This window comes from Sarcophilus harrisii, chromosome 3 (genome assembly GCF_902635505.1).
Source record: "Sarcophilus harrisii chromosome 3, mSarHar1.11, whole genome shotgun sequence".
NCBI lineage: Eukaryota > Metazoa > Chordata > Mammalia > Dasyuromorphia > Dasyuridae > Sarcophilus > Sarcophilus harrisii.
Genome location: NC_045428.1, coordinates 363677352 through 363693075, shown reverse-complemented (window position 1 = coordinate 363693075; position 15724 = coordinate 363677352). Strand labels below are relative to the sequence as shown.

General features: G+C 35.3%; 1 protein-coding gene across 6 annotated transcripts in view; it reads right to left on the bottom strand.

The window, feature by feature from the left end:
* The window catches only part of JHY (junctional cadherin complex regulator), a 110017-nt gene that overhangs the window by 66866 nt on the left and 27427 nt on the right, over window positions 1–15724 (bottom strand). For 5 of the 6 annotated variants that reach the window (XM_031960180.1, XM_031960179.1, XM_031960178.1 and 2 more), the window contains exon 3: window positions 9768–10269. In XM_031960180.1, coding sequence (XP_031816040.1) covers window positions 9768–10269 — 502 coding nt within the window. Of the gene's footprint in view, window positions 1–9596; window positions 10270–15724 lie in introns of those variants that run through there. The other variant, XM_031960183.1, reaches the window with a different exon arrangement.

Here is a 15724-nt window from a genome sequence, read left to right as displayed (position 1 = left end):
CCTCTCTAAGTAACTCTCAAAAAAATTTACAATTATAAAGCACCATATGAAAGATTGCTCTAAATCACTAGTAAGAGAAATGAAAATCAAAACAACTCTGAGGTTGAAAGGTGAAGCCTTTCATCTTTCACCTTTACCTTTCAACTAACAAGATGATAAAGAGATAGAAATAGTGAAGGTTGGAGTCATAGTAAAAAGAGAGATACATTAGCACATTGTTGATGGAATTGTAAATTAGTCCAACCATTCTAGAAAACAATTTGTAATTTTGCTAAGAAACTGAATTAAAGGAGGAAAATACAAAGAATACAGAGAAGCATGAGAAGGCATTTATGAACTGAGGCAAAGTGAAGTAAGCAGAACCAGGAAAACAATTATATATATATATATATATATATATATATATATATATATATATATATTATAATAATTATATAAAACTAGGACAATGTAAGTGGAAATAACACCATAAGAAACTGATGCCACAAAGTAGTCATGATCAAGAAATGAAGAAAATGCGTAGCCCTCTCTGCTTTACTGAAGGGAGAGATTATGGATGTAAAATACTATATATTACTTAAAGATCTGATGGATGGATTGGTTAGTTTTACTGAACTGCTTTTTTCTTCTTTTTTTTCTCTGTTACAAGAGATGACATTTCATGTCATGGGAGAGGAATGAGGATATATGCTAATGAAGGTTATGTAAAAATAAAAGATATTAGAAAAATTTTAATTAAGTACTTGTCTCTGCTTTCAAGGTTGTATGACAAAATAAAATGCAATGCCACAATAAGACATGAAATTTGTTGTTCAAGTATAAATTTGCTTCAATAACCTTGAAAGCATGTTTTCAGAACTGGAGCATTTATCTTGATAACTCAGCTAAGTAGCTCTTGTTTGTTTGTTCATGATTATATTACAGGCACGAAGATGTAACCTAATTCTCTAAGACCATGATGCTGGTTTCCTAATCATTAAGCAACTCACCAATTGTTTATCCATCTTACCTATACTAGTCAAAAAAATGTCTAAAGGGATTTCAAGGTAGATCATTCTGCTTATCTGATTGAAACAGAAGTTTTTAATAGTAAAGCCTTGGATTCTGAAGTGCTCTAAGAGCTTTCACATTTAATATAATCATGCTATCCTTCATAGTTGAAGATGACATTATTGACTGCCTCTTTGCTTTTCCCCACCCCTCCAAGCACTACAGTATGAAGTTTAAGTTATTTTTCCAATAGAAGTAATAGATTTGTGTTTATTTATCTGTATTTACTTTCTCATGTCTTTTTTTTTTTTTTAATAACTTTTTATTGACAGAACCCATGCCAGGGTAATTTTTTACATTATCCCTTGCACTCACTTCTGTTCTGATTTTTCCCCTCCCTTCCTCCACCCCCTCCTCCAGATGGCAAGCAGTCCTATACATGTTAAATAGGTTGCAGTATATCCTAGATACAATATATGTGTGCAGAACCAGATAGTTCTCTTGTTGCACAGGGAGAACTGGATTCAGAAGGTATAAATAACTTGGGAAGAAAAACAAAAATGCAAACAGTTTACATTCATTTCCCAGTGTTCTTTCTTCAGGTGTAGCTGCTTCTGTCCATCACTGATCAATTTTCATGTCTTCTTTTGATCATATGCATATATTTTCCAGAAGGCTGATTCTTATTAAGATATAATCTATGGCCATAGACCAGGATAAAGATAACCAGTCCCCCCCCCCCCCCCAAGTTTAAACCAATGACTTAGTGGCAAAGTGGGAAAATAGTGTTGATGTAGGAAAGAGTACTATATTTATATATATATTTATATTTGAACTTGAATTCAAATCCCAGTAGTATACTACCTGTATAACTTCAAACAAATAACTAAAGTATTCTGACATGCACCAGTCTCCTACCTCTGTGGTAAGAGGAAAGAATGCTATTCAACCAGACCAGTTTTCTGCTAGTCTTCTGTGTTCCAGGGGAAGAGGAAAAATACCATTTAATCACATATCCTGCCTAGCCTTTCTGTTTGGGGAGAAAAGAAGCCATTCCTTCAACTTCTCTCATTTTTACCCTCACCTGATCTGCCTAAGAATACTCCACCCAAAGACCAAACTGCTAAGAATGTAGATAATTCAACTATCTGAATTCATTTCACAATGATTAAGAAATTCCCATTTAAAAATACTTTCACCATCCCAATAATTTTGAACCCAAAGTTGTTATTATTCTAACTCATTGTCCATTCCCTCACTGTCTGATACTTTGCCTTTCTCCTCAACCTCACTCCACCAATGTCCCCCTTTAAAGCTACTCATTCTGCTGTCTGAAATACTGATGAATAGGTAACAATCTGCTTTCATTTGAATCTTTACCATTCTGACTCCTTTCACCTTCTGGCTCTCACTGATACCTGGGCTTCTCCCCCCAAAATTGGTTTCTAGCATTAGTTGCACTTTAATTCTTTTGATTCACTGGTCAAAATAGGGTATACTCCATATTCCTCACCAATATTGCCACATTCTCTCTCGAGGACCTCTTCCCCTTTGAGGTTGACTCAATCCCTATTTACCACCATATTAAAATTCTCAAAGCTATTGTCTAATAGCTCCAGGATACTTCTATCCTCAATTAGATCAGTGTTGGGCACACAATTTTTCTTTCCTCCTCAACTCTTGCCCTCATACTATAGACCTTCAACATACATAATGATACTTTTCAAATAAATATCCTAACTTCATAGTTCCTCAACTTAGTCATTTCACATCACCCTCCCTGCCCACCTGAGGTACACACAAAGATGGTCACACCCTGCCATCTTTCCATCATCCACAAATGCACCACCTTTCATGTGTATATGAACTCCCAAACTCCCTTAACCAATTCACAATCTGTTGTCCTTCCACTTTTTTTCTGCCTTGTAGCTCAAACTCAAACACAACTCTTCTCTTGGGTTCATTTTCTTATTTATGACAAAATGAGAGAAAAATCACAAAATCATAATAAATCCTCCCAAATTCATGTTATGTAATCTAAACTGGGGTCTCATAATAGCAAGGCAATCCTTCTATACCTAAATAACTACTGTTCCACTAACCATAGATGGGTCTTCAAAACCTTTTCATCTTTCTTCAAATCTCCTGAAACTCCCTCTCAGATGGAAATCTTGCCTCATATTTCAATGGAAAAATCTGAGACTATTCACAAAAGCTCCTTCTTTACTCCCCTGTCCTCCCTCCCCTCTCTTCTCCTCCTCTCTCCCTTCCCTCTGTCTTCTCTCCTCCCTCCCCTTCCCTCTCTCATCTCTTCCCCTTCCCCTTCCTTCCTTCTCTCCTTTCCTCATATCTTCCCCCACTTTCTCCCTCCTCTCCTTCCTCTCCCCTTCATCTCTTCCCCCCTTCCCTTTCCCCTCATTTTCCTCCCTCCCTCATCTTTTCTCCCCTCCCTCCCTCATATTTCCCCTCTCCCTCCCTCATCTCTTCCCCTTTCCCCTTCTCCCTCTTCTCCCTCCCTCATCTTTCCCCCTCTCCCTTTCTTCCTCCTCTTCCTCTCCCTCCCTCTCTTCCTCCTTCCCTTTCTTCCTCCTCTCCCTCCCTTTTTTCTCCTTTTCCTTCCTTTCTCCTTTTCCTTCTTCTCTCTCTCCCTTTTTCTCTTCCTCTTGCCTCCCTTTCCCCCTTCTTCCCTCTCTACCTGAATTATTGTCGTCTGTGACACTCCTTCACCTCATCTCACATAAAGCCATAGTCTTTCTCTTTGCTAAGACAAACTCCTCTATATGTACACTCTATATTCATCTCCAAAAGATTAGAGGATATCATCTCTATCTTCTCACTAACCTTCAACTGCTTCCTCTCTATTGCTTCCCCATTACTTTTGACCATCCCCTTACTTGAGCTATCCATCCTGACTATTATCCCCTACATCTCCTTCCTTTTGTGATTAAAGTTCCTTGAGAAGGCTGTCTATACTAAGGGTCTCTTATTTCCTCTCTTCTCACTCTTCAACTTTTTATAATTCTCTTGGCTTCCTAACTCACCATTCAACTGAAACTTCTCTCTCCAAAATTACCAATGATCCCAATTGCCAAATCTAGTAACCTTTATAAAATTCTCAAACTTCCTGACCTCCCTGCAGCCTCTTCCATTTTCTTTCCTCTTTCCTCTATCCTGGTTCTCTTCCTACCTATCTAGCACGCCTTAGTACCTTTGCTGGATCTATATCCAGGTCACATACAATAAAGAGAAGTGTACACCAGGATAGGTTCTACCCTGGGACCTCTTCTTTTCTGTTTTTATAATAATTCACTTAGTGATCTCATCAACTCACATGGTTTCAATATAATCCCTTGGACTAAATGGTCCTAATATCCATAAACATAAATGAAATGACAACTTATATTTTCCACTCTCCTGCCCCTTTTTCAAGTTAGTTAAATAAGCACAGCTCCTGATTGTTTGAGACCCCTGGCCGACTTCAGCATGCCTAGGTCCTTGATTGCCAACTCAAGCTCTTGACCTAAATTCTAGTCAAGAAACTCCCCCCCCCCCCCCCCAATCTGGGTATGATTAGGAATGGCCCCTCCCATATTTAGCATAGATTACCTATTTTCAACTAAGCATTATTGTTTAAGCTATAAAATGTCCCTGCTCAGACTCTTACTTCAAATGTGTACTCCCACTGAGATTTTTGTTGCTATATTCTCTCCTCTTTGAGATGGGTGAGTTTCTTTGTATTTGTGGAGCCAAGCCTCTCTGTGCACATGTATGCTTTTTGAGGGATCTGCTTTCTGTGTCACATAATAAAGTTCATATTTTTATGAGTACCAATTTCCTATGAATCCCTGAACCCAGGTCTTTGTTTTAACTGGAACCATGGGACCAAATATTGCACTTTATACTTTATTGACCATCTTCAATTTATCCTGAATGTATTTTGTTTGTACAAAGTTGTTTAATGTTCTTCCCCATTAGATTGTAAATTTCTTAAGAGGAAGGACTATTTTTTGCTTTTTTTGTACCTCCAAGGCTTAGTACATTTCCTGGCACATGGTTGGTGCTTAACAAATGCTTGTGGACTAATTAACTGATCTCTCTAGGCCCTTATTTCCTCAGCTAATAAAATGTGTCCCCATTTTACATATGAGGAAATGAGGCAAGCAGAGGTTAAGTGACTTGCCAAGGGTCACACAACTAGTAAATGTGCAAGAGTGAATTTGAATTCAGATCTTCCTGACTCCAGATCCAGTGCTCTAGCTACTGTATCACCTAGCAGCCTGGTAGAAGGATAGTCATCTTCAAATACCTAAAAGACTATCATATCAAAATAAAATTAAAATTTTTCTTCTTGACCCTAGACAACAGAACTAGGGCAGAACTAGAAAAATTGATATTAAGTATAAAGATGAAATTTAGACTTCATGTAACTTACTGACAAGTGCAGCTTATTTAAAGGTAGACTGGACTGCCTCAGGAGTTAGCAATTCCCCCCTAATTGAAAGTATTCAAATAAAGTCCAGATGATCATTTATGCCATTATATAATTATAACATACTTATTCAAGATTGAGTGCAAGTAATTTTTCTATTGAGATTTAATATCATATCACCAATTATCTTTTGAACATTTTCAACTCATATTCCATGAGCAACTCAAACATATCCAGAAAGTTAACTCATTATCTTTTTTTTTCCAGAGCCCTATCTCTTCAGAACCTTGCTAATTCTTCCCATTACCCAGGTTCACAATTTTGGTGTCTTCCTTGACTCTTCATTCTATCTCACCCAAAAATTCAATGGGCAAATCTTGTTAATTTTACTTTCACATTTCTCTTATCCCTATTTTCCATTTATGTAGACATTGTCTTAATTCTGGCCCTCTTCACTTCTGGTCTGGGATTTTACAAGAAACCATCCTAATTGGTCTCCTTTCATTCAGTCTTTCTCACCTTTAATCCATCCTCCACAAAGTGATATTCCTAAAGCATAAGTCTTATATTACTACCCCTTCTCAATAAATTCTAGTGGTTCCCCATTATCTCTAGGATCAAATATAAACTTTTCTGGTTGATATCTAAAAACATTCACAACTTGGTTCCAATATACCTTTCCAGGACTAGAATACTCCCCTTTGTGCAATATTCAGTACAACCAAATTGGCCTTCTTGTTTCTTACATAAGGTATCTAATCTATTTCCATGCCTCATGTCTAGAATGTATTCACTCCCTCCTAACTTACATCTCTTAAAAACCTTAATTTTCTTCAAATTTCTGCAGAAATGCTATTCTTACATAAGGTCCTTTCTGATGTCCTCAGCTGCTAGGGTAAAATACCACCTTTTATTTATTTTGTACCAGTTTTTTTTTTATCTCCTCCTAAAGTGGAAAGGCACCCCTCTGGACCGTGAGAAACAATCTTGAAAGGCCTATTCCATTTTTGTTTTTATATGCTCACTTTTCAGAATAATACCTGATACATAGTAGGTGCTTAATCAATGCTCTTAAATGGATTCGGTAAACTAAATGGCTCTTTAATTCCTTTTGACTTTGAAATTGTGCTATTCCTCCTATCAAAGTTGCTAGCTCCTTCTTTCAGAACTGCTCCAGAGAATCTTGCCTTAAGCCTTAGGAATTTTTCTCATTGTATAATTCTAACATTTCCTAATTTATGAAACATTATTCGAAGTACCAAGACCTAGAGACTTTATTGGCTTTTTTTCATGGCTCCAGATGAGAATATCGTCACCTTTCCTGTAAACACTAAATTTGGCATTCTTCTAAAAGAATTGTTCATACCCAACTCCATTCTTTAAATTCTAAGTATACTCTAAGATAATCAAGAGTCTCATGAAAACATGGCATGCTGTTATCCAAGGATGGGGGAGGGGAAAGGAATCAAATAGGCAAATGGGACAGTTCATATCACTTCAAAATCCAAATCCCTTAGTATGACATATAGGTAACAATAAAACATCCCCATTTTTAGATAGACAAATATAGCCATCTTATTTGGTCTTAAAATGACTGCATAAGATAGGGAAAGCACATATTCTTCTTTTTAAGAGACTTGAGACACTAAGGCTTACTAAATATTTTGTGCAAGAGGCAACTAGGTGGTACAGTGGATAGATTCCTCTTTCGGAGTTCAGTACTCAGATACTTTCTAGCTATGTGACCCTGGACAAGTTACTTAACTCTATTTGTCTCAACTCATTATCTGTAAAATGAGAATGAAATAAGCAAAGATAACTCAAGTGTAGTCACAAAAAGATGGACATGGACTGAGTAAAAACTTTTTCTCGAGCATATATATTCTATTCCACACAAATAAAGTCAGATCAAAACGACTGGAAAAATATTAAGTGCTCTTGGATAGATAGAATGAATATAATAAAGAGGACAATACTACCTAAACTAATCTACTTATTTAGTGCTAAGCCAATCTAACTCCCAAGAAACTATTTTAATGACCTAGAAAAAATAATAACAAAATTCCTTTGGAAGAACAAAAGGTCAAGAATTTCAAGGAAATTAATGAAAAAAAAATTAAATGAAGGTGACCTAACTGTACCTGATCTAAAACTATATTATAAAGCAGTGGTCACCAAAACCATTTGGTACTGTCTAAGAAATAGAGTAGTTGATCAGTGGAATAGGTTAGGTTCAAAGGACAAAACAATCAATAACTATAGCAATCTAGTGTTTGACAAACCCAAAGACCCCAGTTTTTAGGATAAGAATTCAATATTTGACAAAAATTGCTGGGAAAATTGGTAACTAGTATGGCAGAAACTGGGCATTGGCCCACACTTAACACCATACACCAAGATAAGGTCAAAATGGGTTCCTGATCTAGGCATAAAGAATGAGATTATAAATAAATTAGAAGAACATAAGATAGTTTACCTCTCAGACCTATGGAGGAGGAAGGAATTTGTGACCACAGAAGAAATAGAGATTATTACTGATCACAAAATAGATAATTTTGATTATATTAAGTTAAAAAGTTTTTGTACAAACAAAATTAATGCAGACAAGATTAGAAGGGAAGCAATAAACTGGGAAAACATTTTTACATTCAAAGGTTCTGATAAAGACCTCATTTCCAAAATATAAAGAGAATTGACTCAGATTTATAAGAAATCAAGCCAGAATTCTCCAATTGATAAAAGGTCAAAGGATATGAACAGACAATTTTCAGATGAAGAAATTGAAACTATTTTTATTCATAGAAAAGGTGTTCCAAATCACTACTGATCAGAGAAATGACAGGAAAAGATAATGACAAATGTTGGAGGGGGTGTGGGAAAACTGGGACACATGCATTGTTGGTGGAGTTGTGAACAGATCCAACCATTCTGGAGAGCAACTCGGAACTGTGCTCAAAAAGTTATCAAACTGTGCATACCCTTTGATCCAGCAGTGTTACTATGGGGCTTATATCCCAAAAAGACCTTAAAGGAAGGAAAAGGACCCACATGTGCAAAAATGTTTGTGGCAACCCTTTTTGTAGAAACTGGAAACTGAGTAGATGCCCATCAATTGGAGAATGGCTGAATAAATTGTGGCATATGAATGTTATGGAATATTATTGTTCTGTAAGAAACAACCAGCACGATGATTTCAGAGAAGCCTGGAGAGACCTACATGAACTGATGCTGAGTGAAATGAGCAGAACCAGGAGATCATTATAGACGGCAACAATAAAACTATACAAAGATCAATTCTGATGGACGTGGCTCTCCAACAATAAGAAGATTCAAACCAGTTCCAATTGTTCAGTGATGAAGAACGTCATTTACACCCAGAGAGAGGACAGTGGGAACTGAATTTAGACCAGAACGTAGCATTTTTACTTTTTCTGTTATTTTTTGTTTGCATTTTTGTTTTCCTTCTCAGGTTTTTTTTTTTTTTCTTTCTAGATCAGATTTTTCTTGTGCAGCAAGATAATTGTATAGATATGTATACATATATTGGATTTAACATATTTAACATGTATTGGATTACCTGCCATCTAGGGGAGGTGGTGAGGGGAAGGAGGGGAAAATTTGGAACAGAAGGTTTTCCAAGGGTCAATGTTGAAAAAATGACCTATGCATATATTTTGTAAATAAAAATATATAATAATTAAAAAAGAAAATATATTCTAGTAGTTTAAAATATTCTAATTATCAGCCTTGTGTTTTATTTAATACATGCTGCTGTTCAATCATATCTGACTCTACATGATCCCATGGACAAGTCCATGGGGTTTTCTTTATCAAAGATATCAGAGTACTTTGCCATTTCCTTCTCATTTTATAGAAAGACTGAGGCAAATAGGGGTTAAGGGACTTGATGAAGATCATACAGCTGGCAAGCATCTTAGACCAGATTTGAACTGGGTTTTTCCTGACGCTAGGCTTTGAGCTCTATCCATTATACCATCTAGCTTCCCACAAGAGACTGTATATTGTCTTTTAAAAATTTGGTACTTATATAGAGCCTTCAGGCACTTAAGAACTTTATCAAACAACAAAATCATTCAGGTTCCAGTTGTATTGAGTATTGTTAATCATCTATGCATGTTATATGAGAACAGAGCATAATAACTTCATTGATTATGAAAAGAGGAGAAAAACATTGTTTACCACATGAAAATATTTATTGTGTTGTGTAGCTTTAGAGATGAAATTACATGGGGGACTCAAAGCATGATGTGGGGAAAATTTGCATTTGAAAAAAGCAGTGACATTTCTTTTTGTCACTTTAGAGGATGTTAAGTAGTAAACCACCTACCTTTTCTGGACGGCTGCCACCCATTTTCTTATTGTGTTGATTAAGGTAAGAGCCTGTCTTATGAATTGATAATCCTAATGTCACTTTATTTTTTTCCACAATATTTTGTTTAGACTTCCTTGGTCGAGGCCGTGGTCCTGGCAGGAAGACGTCATTATGTGAACTTGAACTCTTGATGTGCTCTGTGTCTCCTACATCACTATTACTTAAAAATGAAAGTGATTCACTATTTAGGTCACCACGTTCATAATTAGAGCTCAAAAATTCACTGCCCATTAATGTAACTGAACTTTGTGGGCTTTTCTCCAGGTCACTTTTTTCCCTTGACAGCTCAAATGAAGTTTCCTTAGAAGAACAGAGTGGATCCCAAGAAAAGCTTTGTGTGGAGCTTTCTTCAGTCGGCTGTAATCTTTTCACAGTTGAAATTTCTCCTCCTTCTTTGTTATTCTTCCAGTTTGGGTCATACCGGAGGTCTGAATATTTGTCCACTAACAGATGCTGACTGCCCAAAGCAGAAAAGAAATGTTGAATTTTTAAACAGAACATATTTACCATGAGTTTCAGTTCAGTAAATTCATCTTAAAATAACCATTCTTTCTACCTTATTGCTTTTCAAAATTTTTATATGTCAATAAAGGGGCAACTGAGGTTTAAATTTAACCTCCAATGGTAGCCTGAGCTTCAAAGATTATTATTTTAAAGTTAGCTTTCCCAAAAGAAAATAATGTAGTGAACTTGAGTCCAAGAGCTCTTATTTATCCAAGCATCTATACATGAAATAAAAATCTTTTAATTTACTTATTAATGCCAGAAAACAAAACACATGGAATAAAAATCTTTTAATTTACTTATTAATACCAGAAAACAAAACACAAAGAGAAAGGAATTGTCTTTGCTACTGAATCTTTGTGACCTACAATAACCAAAATCTAACAGGCATTAAGTAATCAGTTACTATTTTTTTTAATATTGTATTTTATTTTTTCCCAATTATATGTAAATACAATTTTTAACATTTAAAAAAAAATTGAGTTCCAAATATTCTCCTTCCCTAAGAAGAGAGGTGGTGTAGCCATTGTCAGGAATGATGTGAATTCTAACCCAATCCATCATGTTTCTATTGACTTTATCACAGAATCAGAGAGAGGCCAAATTCCTGGGACTGTTATCTTGTCTTCAAGACTACAGTTAACCCAACTCACCAAATCACTTAGGATCCTGCAGATAAGGGGTCTCTCCTTCCCCCTGGGCAGGTACACTAGACACATTCTCACCCTACAAATAACCTTTGTGACCAAAGCACTTTCATTATCCTGCATTACTATACTCTGTTTCCTGGTATCCTATCATGTAGTTGCTGACATATAAAGTACATTCGAATTTGTTCTCAACTAGGACCCTCTCTAATAGCTGCCTAACTTTCTAGGTCCTTGACCTTACTCTGCCTCTGACTTTTAAAATGGCCTTTTTCTTTCACAGCTCCCTGCTAAATCATTTTTATTTGTGTGCCTTTTTTTTTTTTTTTTTTTTTTTACAATAACAAAGGGCCCTTATATGGCTAGAATATCGCTTTTGTGACTTTTTCACATTCTGAACTGCTCTTCTAGAAACTGGTGCTTCATCAAGTTATATGTTCAATCATGTAAAATATATTTTCATATCAGTCATGTGAAAACAACAGATCAAAAGAAAAAAAAGTGAAAAATAAAATAGTATACTTTGATCTGTATTCAGATCCAACAATTCTTTCTCTGGATATGGATAGCATTTTTTTTTTTTAGCATGAAACTTTGGATAGTTTTGTATTGTTGAGAATAGCTAAGTTATTCATGGCTGAACACAGCATATATTTGTGTTATAATCAGTTACTGTTGATGATAAAACTGTATTCAAATAATCTTAAGAGCACCACTTTTTTTATACGAACATATTCTTGTCTAAAACAGAGAAAGGAAAATAGAGAAGCAAGGTGGTTAAAACTTGCCCCAAAGTTTCATATTCTTAGGGCAAAAGCAGTGTTGTTTTTACCAGAATAATACAGATCGTTTATTACAATGACTGAATTTCTTGTACAATTATCTAATTCATACTTCATTTTGCCTGAGTAGATAGAAAATAAAATGGATTTAAATCAAAACAAGGAAATCCAAAGCAAAACTCTGAATGAACACTGAGCCTAGGTTTACTTCTCTTTTCAATTCAGCTTTTGCACAGTCAATTCTTAACAAAATCATGAGAAAATCATGAATACTTTAGCTTCTGAATAGTTTTGGATGAATACAAAGGTAACTAAACTGTTTTGAAAGAGGAAAGTTAACCAATCTGTAATCTATTTAGAAGTCAAGATAGATCTCTTCTTTTTTTCCACAGCAATCTCCATTTGTAAAGTATTTCCTACTCCCAACCAAACAAGAAAAAAAAAATGCAAGTAGCAATATGGCATATTTAATGGCATCTTTGATCTTCAAAAGCAAAAATGGGGGAGATTTTCCTTCCTTGAACACAGTAGCTACAATCCACTAATCAAAAAGAAAATGTAAATCTTTTAGGTCTTTTTGTGCCATTTGATATACTCATTTATAGAGAATATAATTTTAAGCTAAGTAAACAAACTAATGGTCTACCTATATTAATTTGCTCTCCTTAATGTGAACTTAGAATTATTTTATTTGCTGCAAACCAAAACCTGAAGCAAAAAGCCAAAACTCCCAAATCTTGTTCAATTGTCACTTAGAATTTTTTATTTTATTTTATAGATGCATGCTAAAAAGAAAAACTCCTGATAGCATAGAAATTAATTTTCCCCTAGTTTCTTAATGTATGGTGGAAGGGATTTAGAAGTTATCAACAACCACATTTTACAGATGAGGAAACTGAGACCCAGAGATACTATATGATTTGTTCAAGATCAAGAAGTAGTTAGTGTGAGAGCTGAGATATGAACCCAAACCCAGATTCTATGATTACAAATCCAGAACTTTTTCCAGTTGTTTTTTTAAATTTCCCTAAAACTGTTATATTTCTTTCACTATTTACTGTTATAGAGCCTCTACTTCAGACAGACTGATCTACTCATTGTCCCCTGAACATACCACCTTCACATCCATTTTGATACCTGTAGTCTTGTGGTTCTCCTTGCCTGGAATGATCCCTTCTATGAATTCTTTTTTGATATTCAATTTCATTTTATTTTCAGGTCTGAATTACCTTCTTCCCGCCTCCCCTTCTCTCCTTCCATTGAGAAAGCAAGAAAAAAACAAACTTATTAGAAACATTTATAATCAAACAAAACAAATTCTCAAACTGGCCACTTTTAAAAATCTATAATTTTCTATCTGGAGGTGGATAGAATATTTTCATCATGAGTTCTATGGGATTGTGGTTGGTTATTGTGTTGATGAGATCCTAAATCTTTCAAAGTTGTAATTTCAGAACTTGTTCTCCTGCTTCTGCTCATCTATCTCGCTTTGCATCAATTCATACAAGTCTTCCAAAGTTTGTTTGAAGCTATCCCTTCATCATTTATTATAACAATAATTTTTCCACAGTCATATATTATAACTTGATCAGCATTTCCCCAACTGATGGGTACCGTTTCAGTTTCCAATAATTTTATACACACATAGGTTCTCTTCCTCTTTCTTTGCTCTGTTTGGAGGTATAGACCTGGTAGAAATAGCTTGGTCAAGAGGTATGTACTCTTTAATAACTTTATAGGCATAATTCTAAATTGCTTTATAGACACAGTTCCACCAATTGGGCAACTGTACTCTTTACTCATTGTAATAGTAAATTCTTATCCCAACAACTGGGATTTGGGGATTTATCAAACATTAAGTTACTGTGTGTGTTTGTGTATAATTGCAATTCAAAACTGTTCCACTGATCAAAAAAATATATATTTTTTATCCAGTACCAAATTGATGATTATGGCTTCACAGTATAGTTTTAGATCTGGTATTACTAGATAGCTAGGGTAGCACAATTGATAAAGAGTACTGGGTATTGGGAAAACTCATCTTCCTGAGTTTAAATCTGGCTTCAGACACTTACTAGCTGTGTGACCCTGGGCAAGTCACTTAAATGTTTGCCTCAGTTTCTTCATCTGTGAAATGAGCTGGAAAAGAAAATGGCAAACCTCAAGAGACTAGAATGTATCTTTACCAAGAAAACCTCAAATGGGCTCATGAGAAGTCAGGTGTGACTGGAAAAAACCAACAACAACCAAACAAAAAACTAAGGTCCTCTTCTTCCCACTTTTTTTCAATGATTCCCTTGATATTCTTATTTCTCCAGATGAACTGTTAATTTTTTCTAGTTCTTAAAAGTAGTTCTTTGATACTCTGATATGATGCTGAATAAGTAAATTAAGTAATACTGTCATTTTAAAAAAATATTGGCTTAGCCTGCTAATATTTCTCTAATTATTTAGATTTCATTATTAATGTGAATTGTTTTGTAATTATGTTCACATAGTTTCTTTATTTTTCTTGGCATAGACTCCCAAGTATTTGATACTATTTACAATTAATTTAAATGGAATTACTCTATTTCTCCCTACTCTATCTGTCCAACTAGTATGTTGGTAATATACAGAAATGCTGATAACTTGTATAGTTTTTAAATATCCTGAAACTTTTCTGAAGTTATTTAGGCTAGTTTTTTAGTTGACTTTCTAGGTTTTTCTAAGAAAACTATCATATCCACAAAAAGTGAAAGCAGATTTCAGTCCAAGCTATCAATATCTATATGAAAAAAAATCTAAATCACTTTAAGGACTAATTACTTAGAAAATCACCTCTGAATTCTTTTTATCTGTGCTTTTTGACACACAAAGTCAATAGCATCCTTCACAATGAATACCACCATCATAAGCTTTCCATTTGTGAAAATGAAAGAGGAAAGAACTTTTCACTAAAAAAATTGCTTCATTTTGCCTTTCATATTTTCCTTATGCCATATTCAACAGTTAACACCCACTCAGAGAAGTATGGTGTCAGTCATTTTGCTTTCCTCTTCAAGGCAGGCAGAAATTCTTGGCTCACTTTCTGCTGGCCATGAGGACCTGTTTAATTGACTCTTGAGCCAGAATCTCTGCAGCTCAAGTTTCTTCTTCCTGTCAGCCTAGGAGTTACAAGGACAGCAGAGATCTGAAAGGTAAGAACCCTCTTGCCCCAGATTTCCCCACCAGACTAATCCTGTGATGTGGCCTTCTATGCTAGACTGTGCCCGGAATGGGGCAACCTCCTGTTTTGTGCTTCCACAGGGCTTTATGAGATATTGAAAGGAAGTTGCATCTTCTCTTCTTGGGCACCAGAGCACCAGGAATACTGGTCATTGGAGGAGTTACAATAATCGCAAAAACAGAGGCAAACTGGCCAAGAGTAAAAAAAGTTTCATGGAGGAAATGGAAAGAAATAGAATGCTTGGCATAAACAGGTTATTCTCAGTAAAGGTGAAATGTAAAATGGCTTGTGAGTAGGCCTGTTGCAACTATCCCAACAAGGCTTTATTTAATTCTAACTTCTCAACTATAATCATTCTATGATTCCCATTTACTGAATCATTTCCTTTCAGTGTATGAATAAAACTATTTATTCCATATCTGATTCATTTTTGTACTGGGTTCCCTTTTTTATTTCCTTAGACTACAGCCAAAAATAAAGCTTCCCTAGGAAGCTGAAGTGGTTGTAGAATTGAGAGCCTTATCCTGCTACTGAAGAGACAAGATAACTACAGAGGCATTGTAAACCAGAAGAGTACATTAAAAAACAGGGATTGGGGAAGATCACCAACCTTTGATCTTTGGGTTCAACTTATTGATGCCTTTCTAGCCTTGTACTAGACAACAAATAACTATTACTAAAATAGTATCAGCAACTTACATATTTATATACAGATTTTTTGATTTATAAATCCCTTCTGTGCTCTAGGCTAAGGTGATTAAAGTAACACCC